This window comes from Rhincodon typus, unplaced genomic scaffold, assembly GCF_021869965.1.
Source record: "Rhincodon typus isolate 14 unplaced genomic scaffold, sRhiTyp1.1 hic_rhity00001579, whole genome shotgun sequence".
NCBI lineage: Eukaryota > Metazoa > Chordata > Chondrichthyes > Orectolobiformes > Rhincodontidae > Rhincodon > Rhincodon typus.
The window spans coordinates 11,360-21,337 of record NW_025967217.1 but is presented as its reverse complement, the minus strand read 5'-3'; the positions used below and the strand labels follow the sequence as shown (position 1 = coordinate 21,337).

The 9,978-nt window shown below is 40.7% G+C and overlaps 1 protein-coding gene across 1 annotated transcript; it reads right to left on the bottom strand.

The window, feature by feature from the left end:
* Positions 1–2,192: 2,192 nt before the first annotated feature.
* fth1a (ferritin, heavy polypeptide 1a) lies at positions 2,193–9,674 on the bottom strand. Its single transcript, XM_020528253.2, has 4 exons — positions 9,094–9,674; positions 7,283–7,429; positions 5,209–5,334; positions 2,193–2,550 (listed from the first exon to the last, which is right to left on the bottom strand). Exons 1-4 carry the CDS (start codon positions 9,193–9,195, stop codon positions 2,392–2,394), a joined length of 534 nt encoding a protein of 177 aa, XP_020383842.1. The 5' UTR covers positions 9,196–9,674; the 3' UTR covers positions 2,193–2,391.
* Positions 9,675–9,978: the final 304 nt, after the last annotated feature.

Sequence of the window (9,978 nt, the reverse complement as noted above, 5' to 3'; positions counted from 1 at the left end):
GAATGGGGAAGACTAATATTATAGTACATGAGGTTGAAGTAGGGAATGCTATTCTGATAAAACAACACCCCTATGGGCTTAATCCTCTCAAAGCCGCACAGATACAGAAGGAAGTGCAAGCGATGCTCCAAGAAAACATCATTGAGCCGAGGCAAAGTGAGTAGAGTTCGCCAATCGAATTGGTTCCCAAACCTGATGGTACTCAACAATTCTATGTAGACTATCTGAAAGTCAACACCATAACTAAATTGGACTCATCCAATTCCCAGGCTAGAGGACTGCATGTAAAAAGTTGGACAAGCCACTTACATCACAATGTTGGACTTACTTCATGGTTACTGGCAAGTACCTTTGTTGGAGAGAGTGAAAGAAGTTTCTGCATTTGTAACCCCAAATGGGCTATGTCAATTTAAAGTAATGCACTTTGGAATGAAGAATACACCAGCCACATCTCAAAGACTTATAAAGTGTTGTGGCAGGATTGACTAATTGCACTGTCTATATAGGTGACTTAGTGATCTTTAGCCATTCTTGGAAAGATCACATGGTGCATTTGAGCTCTTTGAAAGAATATGGAAGGCAAAACTAGTTATAAGTTTAGCAAAAACTCAATTCACAAAGGCAGAAAAAGATGTTAATTGGACATGGAAGGATGATCGTGAGGAACACAAAGACAAAGGCCATTGAGTAATTTCCAAAACCATCCTTGAAGAAAGAGGCGCTTTGAATTTTGGGACTGAGCAGATTCTACTGGAAGTTTGAGGCAAACTTTAGTAGTGTGGTGGCACTACTGACAGATTTGCTAAAGAACACAATTTTGATGGACAGAACAATGCCAGAAGGCATTTGAGAATGTAAAAACCATGTTACCTACCACATGTTTTAGCCACACTAAGTAACTGGAGACCCTATAAAGTTGCTATTGAGGCCAGTGATGTGGAGGTTGGAGCTGTGTTGATGCAAGAGGATGATGGCATAATTGAAAGGCCATTGAGATTCATACAGAAAGTGTGTCTAAGCAGTGAGGGGGTACAGACAGTTCTGAAATTGAAACATGCATCAACTGGCTATGCAATTGCAAGCTTTAGGCTTGTTTTGATGCTTTGGCGACTAGCTGGAATCAGCCAATTAATTTAAACCAAGCACTTAGGTGATTGAAATCCAACTCAGTTTAAACCTGATGGTCTGCAGTTGTCAAACTGAATGTCAAGAAAGTTTGTCATTCAAGGTATGACAAGTGTTTGAAACTTAGTGCAAGAGCAAACTGCCATTTGAGAAATAAGCATTTAGCTTTCAAATTAAAATCACTAAACCCAAAGGACCATCTGTCCATTAAAGATACCGCAACACGGAGTCCTCACAGAAGATTTCAGAGAAAATATCCAACAGCTAGATCAATGGAAAAAGGTGTTTATGACTTGAGAACAGAAGTGTTTAGACTGAGACTAAAGTTTATTTTATTACTTGCATTTCTACAATTATAACTGGTTTATTGGAACAGCATACTAATAGAATTTAGTTCTGTTAGAAAAATTAGTTAAGGGGGAAATTGTTCCAATTTTGCAATTGGAACTGTTAGTGTTTAACAATTACTTGAAGAGTGACTATCAGGGATTTTCTTTCATTTAACTTCTCCTTCCCCATAGGAGTTTAGGGGAGATGTGGTTAGCTTCTCTAGGTGTTTCTGGTTTAGTTATCAGAACAGAACCCCTACTCCAACCGTAACAGGATGGGGAATTGTGTTGTACTGAGGGGTTTGACTTTCCCTTGCAAACAACTGATCAGTTGCTTGCACTGCTTACATACCACCAATGCTGTAGTGACTACATTAAGAATGTATCATGACAAGAAACTGCCCCTTAATCCTGCAAAAAAAAAAGTGATGCTGTTCCCTTTCAGAAGGAACATGTAATATACTAGCAAGCTGTGGGATAATGTCAGTGATATGACCCCTACATTCAAAGTGACACTGATTCAGGAAAGCTTGAGAATATTGTCAGTTTGCATTTGGCACTTGCCCATGGAGGGAAGAGTCAATTTTCCTGTTCTTCAAAAAAAGGCTGAGTACATGGAAGTACAAAGATAAAGATCAGACTCAATTGTGACATTACACAAGTCACCACTGTACAACAGGAAATATTTCTATTTAAGCTGCATTTTAGCATGCCAGGCAAAAAACCCAGAAACTGGAATTGTTCAAATTGCTTTATTTGGAGATAAGCCAAAGAATGTTTTCTACAAGTTGACTTCAAAAATCCACCAATGTAGCTTATTAGAAACCATTTAAGTTAGTGGCATAATCAATTACATAATTGGGTAGTATGAAAACTGGACTACAAATATAACATGCACTGAGCTTTGAGTGCTGCAAGCAGCAAAGAGTGCAGGTGTTTAGCTGCTGTCTTCACCCAAGGTGTGCTTGTCAAATAAATATTCAGCCATTCCATTTTCAGGAGCACCCAATCTTTTCAGGTTGGTTACATGATCTCCTAGGAGCTTGATAGACTTGACCTGTTCATCCAAATAGTGAGTCTCCAAGAAGTCACAGAGCTGTGGAGAAAAATCAAAGACAACTGCATTAACCTTGTGAGCAGCAAGATTTCCATTATGATCCAGAATAGTGATCTCCAGAACAGATTTTTGATCAAGGCTTGAACTGCCATTTGGGACAGCACTGGAAAACCTAAATTCAGAATTAGACTCTAGCATGAGTCACCATTTGAAAGCACAAGTTAATTGCACAAATTGCCTAAGGGATTACTTAGGATTGTAACTTTACAGTTATCCCAGGTTTGTAAACAAATAGCCTTTCCAATAAACTGCCACAAACATCCTAATTGTGGCAATTAGAGTAACATGCAGATACTGGTTAGCATTGAGACTACACTAGTAGGGTTCTATAATGCTTAAATGCATTTAAATGACAATATCTAGGTTGGATTTCAAAGAAATCAAACCAAGTTGTTCAAATATAGGAGTTAAGTTTCTTCTACCTCCAGAAGAGTCTTTCAATCTGGCAAAATATCAGCATGTATGGTTTTAAACTATAGAATGGAGAGACTGTTGACTTAAGTGTCAATGACTAAACATGATCAAACATGTCATGTTCAAGGCTGACATCAAAATATCCCCATGAAAAGGTAATCAAGTAGATAAAGTGACCATGGTTAGCCAAAGCAAGTTAAGCAGTATCATAGGGAGACTAAAACTAGTGGCAAAGATTGGTAGTAAAACAGGGTTGGAAAGTTTCAAAGGCCAAAAAAAAGGGTAGGTAAGCTAGCAAGTAACAAATAGACAGCAAGAGCTTTAAAATACAAGGGGGAAGAAGCCAAAGTGACCATAGGCTGAGAAAAAAAATTAGGAAATAGCAGGGATGACCAAATACTTTGCATCAGTCTTCATAGCAGATATGAAGAGTATTCTTAAGCTTTCACCAAGGCAGAAAGGAGAAACTTGAAGCTAAATGCATGACAAGTCTGCTGGACCTAATACTTTGGTATTCTAGGATGGAAGCTAAGTAGCTTAAAAGGGTTCAAGTTTTAGCTAGACTAGTTGATGGATCATAGTTTACTTGCATTTAGTCATCTAATTTAGTCCCAAGTAGTTTATGAAGCAAGATCTTTGATTTGGTTTTGGGTATGTCCAAAAGGTAAAAAATGGAGACTTTGTATCAAGTTTGGAGATGACTTAATAGCAGGGTTCTTTTCTAGCACACAACAGAACAAACCACCAACTGAGGCAATTAAGGTGGTTCATTAAGTTGGTCACAGGTAGAAGGATTTTCTTAGGAATGGTTGAACTTTGTCAAGAATAAGAAGTGTGACAATGCTGTCACTGAGGTTATTTTTCCTCATTTGAGATGACAGGCAGAGATGCTGAGCTGTCTAAGTAAAACAATTTGGGGCCTTTGGTTTTATTTAAAAAAAGTTGGAACAATGGAAGCAACATGGTGTTGCCAGCTTGGACCAAGCTTTCTAGTTTCATTTAGCATTTAGTTTTTAAAACAAAAGCCTTTGGGTGTCAAGAGTTGCAAGTTTCAGTCAATGTCTCCTAGCTGCTACTTTGACTTCTCTTGATGTGCCCCTGCTGGATTACAGAACTGCATGAGAGAATGTCTGAATTTGCCTTTTTGCCAAGGAGTTTTACAGGATACTAATTAACTATTCCAATATAGCAAGTTATTCAGTTAAGTTTCCCAATAATTAAGTTGTTTAAATTACTTTATTTTAATGTGTTTTAAGTTGTTTTTTGCTTGATGGCAAGTAGTTTGCCCAGTCTAGGACAGCACCTCAGCTACCTTTTTTTAATTTTTAAAAAGTTAGGTCTAGGCTACCTAAAAATTTGAGGTATTCTGGTCCATAACAAGTGACCTTACTGAAGCAATATTTAGAGGACTTAAATAGGGTAGATGTGAAAAGTCTGCTTCCCTTTGCAGGAGAGAATGATTGAGGAATTGAGGGTACTGACTGCCATCATTAAGAGGAGATATTTTTAAAGTGAAATCAGGCTATAGAAAAAGTAGTGGAGAATTCAAGTCAACAATCTGTTAATGTGTTTTCTTCAGACAAAAAAATGGACCAAGTGACTTTGAGGGAAGACCAGAGAGTTCTCATGAAGGGTCATGGGACTTGAAACACTAGTTGCTTTCTTCCCTCAGATCACAAACTGCAGATACTGGAGATCTGACGTTATTACAAGACTGGAAGGTGCACACAACACTAAGCCAACAGCAGGATACTGCCTTCATAATGCAAGTTGACAGTCTATGCCAATGCCTGTTCATCCTTGCTTGAGCCATCTTAAATTACATTCTTTAGACTACACAATCTGTGACAATGTATCTAAACAGTGCTTCAAGTTTAAATTCAATTCATTAAAATGGCCCACTTATTAGGCAATTGGTCAAACCATTGAAGTCTTAACTGCCTTTTTCCAAGCCACTGACATCCATATCACATTAACAAAGATTATTGTTAACAGCTTAAATTTGCAAAATATCAAGTTCCAAAAATATAGTTAAGGGCAAATTTGACATTCATCTACAAATGCATGCAAGTTTTAACTAAAATTAAACAAGCATCAATTCCAAGAACTCCTTCACCATTCTTCCATCTCCCTTTGTCAGCACACCATTTTCCAGTTAAGATTTTGTCTACATGTGCATTAGACAGGATAAGCAGCCCAATGCCAGAGTTGAGAAATACACACATGTGGGTCATTCCTGTCTGTAGCCAGTTTGTGCAATTCCAAAAGCGACTGGTTTACACTCTTCTCCAGCTCCAGAGAACACACCATTGCATCTAAGCCACTCCCCCATTCATCACGATCTGGTTTCTAGGGAAGAAAAAATGGCAGTTACTTCATATACTGAATGTTAAGGGATTAGCCAACTGTGCTGCTAACTCCAAGCATCAACTCAAACCAGTTGAGTCATCAAGTGGCATAACAGAACCAACAACTGCAACAAGTTACACTTTAATTTACTGGAGAATAGGCTAGAAAGGCCAAAGAAATCCAGCCATATATTTGGCAGATCAATGGCAAAAAAAATTTAAATCCCAGATGTCAGTGTTCTGGCAGAAGCTCATGATTTAAAGGCCCAGGACAAAGAAACAGGTCTACTGAAGATGACAAGTGAGCCACAAGTAGCAACTGCATCATAAAGATATTACTGAAATTGCATTAGCAATAATGCTCTAAGTGAAATAGAGGTAGCACAGTCAATGAGTGTCAGGTCAATTGAACAAGAGATTGGATTGATGTGGGACTACAAATAGTAAAACAGTCAGCCATAGTTCAAGAGGCCTCCTGGTCACTCCAAGTCATTCAAAAAGTGATTATTCATTCTACAATGAAACAAATTGCTGCTTTACAAAAGCAAATGTTGGGGGGTGGGGGCAGAAGATCAATCTTATCAGCACCTTAACAATTAAACTTTAATTTAGTTAAAGGAAGTTCTTGTGGTGCAGTGCTAACATCCCTACTTCTGAACCAGGAGGCCAACTATTCAAGTAGTTAACAGGTTGATACAGAAAATCTGACTGGAACCATCAATTTTAGTTTTACAGAACTAAAACCAAGTGGTACACTAATGCAAAGGCACTTTGATAACAAGGACCTTTTAACCTAGCCATGATGATATGAAACCACAAGCTTTGAAGCAAAAGCTATCTGATTGTAGCTCACCATAAGTGGTTCAACTCCTATGAATTTTCTGCACTCTTCCCAATTGGGAAAGGGAATGACAACAACTCAGCCATATGCAAGGCAACTGCAACATTGCAAGCCAAAATTTGGTTCAGGAGTCAAATAATTAGAATCAGAAGCCCTGGAGACTTGGCTTTCCAGATGATTGCATTACAATGCACTGCAGCAACTCCAGCTTTCCAAAGCACCTTCCAAACTCCTACCTAATGATAGGCTAGCCAATAACACTAGCTGCAAGTTCAAGTCAATTCCTTCATTGTCACCAAGTCAAAATTCTGCAATCCCTTCTGCTTACCCATGTGGACTACATGGTTCAGGAGGACAGCTCAGTCACTTGAATCAACAAATGCTAGTCTTGTCAGAAATGCTCTAAAAAATGCAGAAAGTATTACTCCGAGCAGGAGGAGCACCAGTTTGCCAAGATGGGTGTGGGGAAGCACAGAGTGCATGAGTGTGAGCAAAGAGAATGGCACTAAAGAGCAAACCCATTCAACTCCAGACATTTCAGTAAATCAATTGAGGCTTCCATACCTGGAAGATTGCCAAGAAGCTGACTGCATCTTAACTACTCACTAGCAAAGTTGCATTGATTGTTACACTTGTCCTAATCCTCTCAAAGGGGAGTTACATCTTTAAATTAGATATATTCAAATGCTGGAACTGCTTTAAGAAAGAAGAGATCAAAGTCAGAAAATCCATGCATCCTTCACTCAACCTCATGCCAGTTCAAACTCCCAATGGAAGTAGGTAGGCAGACAGACTGCTCCAATCCAAGATAATTGCTGATTGAGATCCAATTTGTATTAAACCTGCAGCTACCCAATTTAGCAGTGAATTATCCTGTATAATCAAAATTAGATTTAGAGAGTTTATGGCTAAAAAGTACCAGGCCATTAAACAAGTCAATTGCAACATCCATGACCATTGGCACTACTTAAAGATCTTAGTTTTTGATTAGCACAGTTCAGTTATTAGTGTAACAACCACCATCAGCAAGCCCCTAGACCACATTCTAGAGTGAAGAAAACAAGTTTCAGTTGAGCAAGTCTATACAAATACTAGCAAGCTTCTTAACCTTGATATCCTGAAGTAAGATACGCCCTCCTCGCTGATTTTGCAGTTTCATGAGTTTCTCAGCATGTTCACGCTCTTCATGAGATTGCTCCAGAAAGAATTTGGCAAAATTCTTCAATGCAAGGTCATCTCGATCGAAGTAAAAAGACTGGGAAAAGACAAAGTGCAATTTGTGTTGTGAACATTGGAAGTACAAGCTTGTGAAGTGATACATTGTATCTAGTCTTTGGTTCTGGAAAGAAAATTTAAACTTAGGTTATGTAGGCAGCAGCAATTGAAATAAGTTGCTTGCACAACCAAGTCATAACTAGCAGGCTCCAATTCACAATACAAAATATCTTCAAGTATTCATTCACATGGACCAGTGAGTTTAGTGTTTTTAATAGCAGATTCCATAATCCCAAAGCACTGCACAAAAGTAAAAATTTAATACCAAGGATAGAGTGATTGATCAAGGAGATACATTTGTAATCTAGAGCCCTTGATTGTGTTGGCAACATCTAGATCCTCTGGTGCTAAAGGATGAAGCTACAAAAGATGCTGAGGGAACCAGAGCAGAGAACATAGGAATTTAGTACAGTGCAGTGAACATAGACTCCATTTTTCAAAACAGAAAACTCAGGCTCAACTCCTCATTTTTCCACCTCATCCTTGTAGGAAGAGTGCTACACAAATAGGTGCTTAATTCCAGCAAATGAAAACTCCAGGTCACTATTCAGTTAGGTATAAAAAGCTACAACCAAACCAGCAGGCACTGACTGAATTTTTAAACCTAACCATTTTAGTTTTAGCACCACACTGTTGAGTCAAAACAAGGCTTAAAACAGCATTTAAGATGCTGCTAGACCAATTGAGTTTTTCCCCTATTTCCGTTCGTGATTTAACTCATCTGTTTGAAGAAATTGATTTCTGCAGATGCAAGATAACCAAAGGCATAGACCAGTTTTAAACAATAAAACTGTTTAAGTGAAACAGACAACAGACCCCTAGTATAGTTCTGACATAAGTGGGACCTTGCAAACACAAAATTGTCATGTGGTGACGTCCATTGGACGTTACTGTAGGCTAGCAATTTAGAGACGTGGATTAATGACCCAGAGATAGCATCCAAAGCCCACCACGGTAACTGAATTTTACACGAAAGCGACGAACGGGCTACTTACTCGCAGTGAACACGAAATTACTGCATTGGCTATAAAATGCCTTGTTCGCCTACGGCCTTTGTTCAGACACAACCGGGACCCTCCAAAAAAAAAAAATTTAGATCCAAGAGGGCAGCGGACAAAACGCCTTCTCAACAATGCCCACATTGCATTTTTCTCTCAATCTGGCATCCATCCACCGAGATAGTAAAAGCTGCCTTATTTCTGATCAAACTCCCCGTGCAAAGGCGGTGAGCTATTGCGCGAATAACCATAAGATTAAAATTAACCATCCTTTCATCTTAATGCTTGGAGAAAGGAGGCTTTGTAGAATAAAAGCCGGTCGCTGAATTCAGCCAAGCCATCCACCGCAAGGTAATTGGTTACAGTTCACGAACACGGTTCTCAGGAAACGTTTCATAATTAAAGAGCTCCTTCACACCGCGCCCATTATGCTAGAATCGAGGAAACAATGATCAGGTAGCGGCCATCAAGGCCCGAGACAGAGCCAGAGCCATCTTCACTAATCCCCTCCCCCACACGGCATGTGTCCTCCTCTCACACTCAGCCCACAAGACCCTTTTACCCTTCACCAGAAACCGAGCTCCGCCTCTGGTGAGAAAAGCGTCGACCAGCCTCCTCCTTCGCGAAGGCCGTGGACGGTACTCACCATAGAGAGATAAACATAAGAGGCGTAAAGCTCCAGGTTGATCTGGCGGCTGATGGCGGCCTCACAGTCAGGATGATAATTTTGTCGCACCTGGGAACTCATGACGATGGACGGATCAGGAGATAACGATAGTGAGTATGAACAGAGAAGCTCGCGGGTCGCAGTTGGGAATGAAGGTTCCGTTCAATCACTGTTGAAGCAGGAACACTACCTTCCCCGTCAAAACCTCCCTCAATCTGATAGCACCCCCTACTCTCAACAGCCTCTTATGGAAAGAGTGGGCACGCATGCGTGAATCTAGGAGCGGCCGCGCACGCGATGGGCGGGGCTTCCGAAAAAAGGCCGGAAAGTATGCGCGCCCCGCCCACTGCCCGTAGCGCGAGAGACACTGAGTCCCAGAGATAGTAGGAACTGCAGATGCTGGAGAATCTGAGGTAACAAGGTATAGAACTGGATGAACACAGCAGGTCAAGCAGCAGAAAGGATGTCTGAAGAAGGGTCTAGGCCCGAAACGTCAGCTTTCCTGCTCCTCTGATGCTGCTTGGCCTGCTGTGTTCATCCAGCTCTACACCTTGTTATCTCAGACACTGAGTCCCTCCCACTTTAGCGCGCAACCCTCAACTCAGGTCGCTGCGGCGCGCGACGTCCTCAGCACCGCCCGCTGAGGCGCGCGGCACGCTCACGCCCACCCCTGGCGGCGCGGGCCGCCCTCAGCCCCGTCCCCTGCGCGTGAATGTTGGCGGGCGGCGGCGTGATCAGTTGTGAGGGCCATGGTAAATAAAACGGTGAAGTGCATCCTGGGGTGAGGGCAGATGGTGTCTTTTGTTCTTAAAGCCTAAACTGACAAGAAGAGAAATAGAGATTTTATGTTACCACCTCATCATT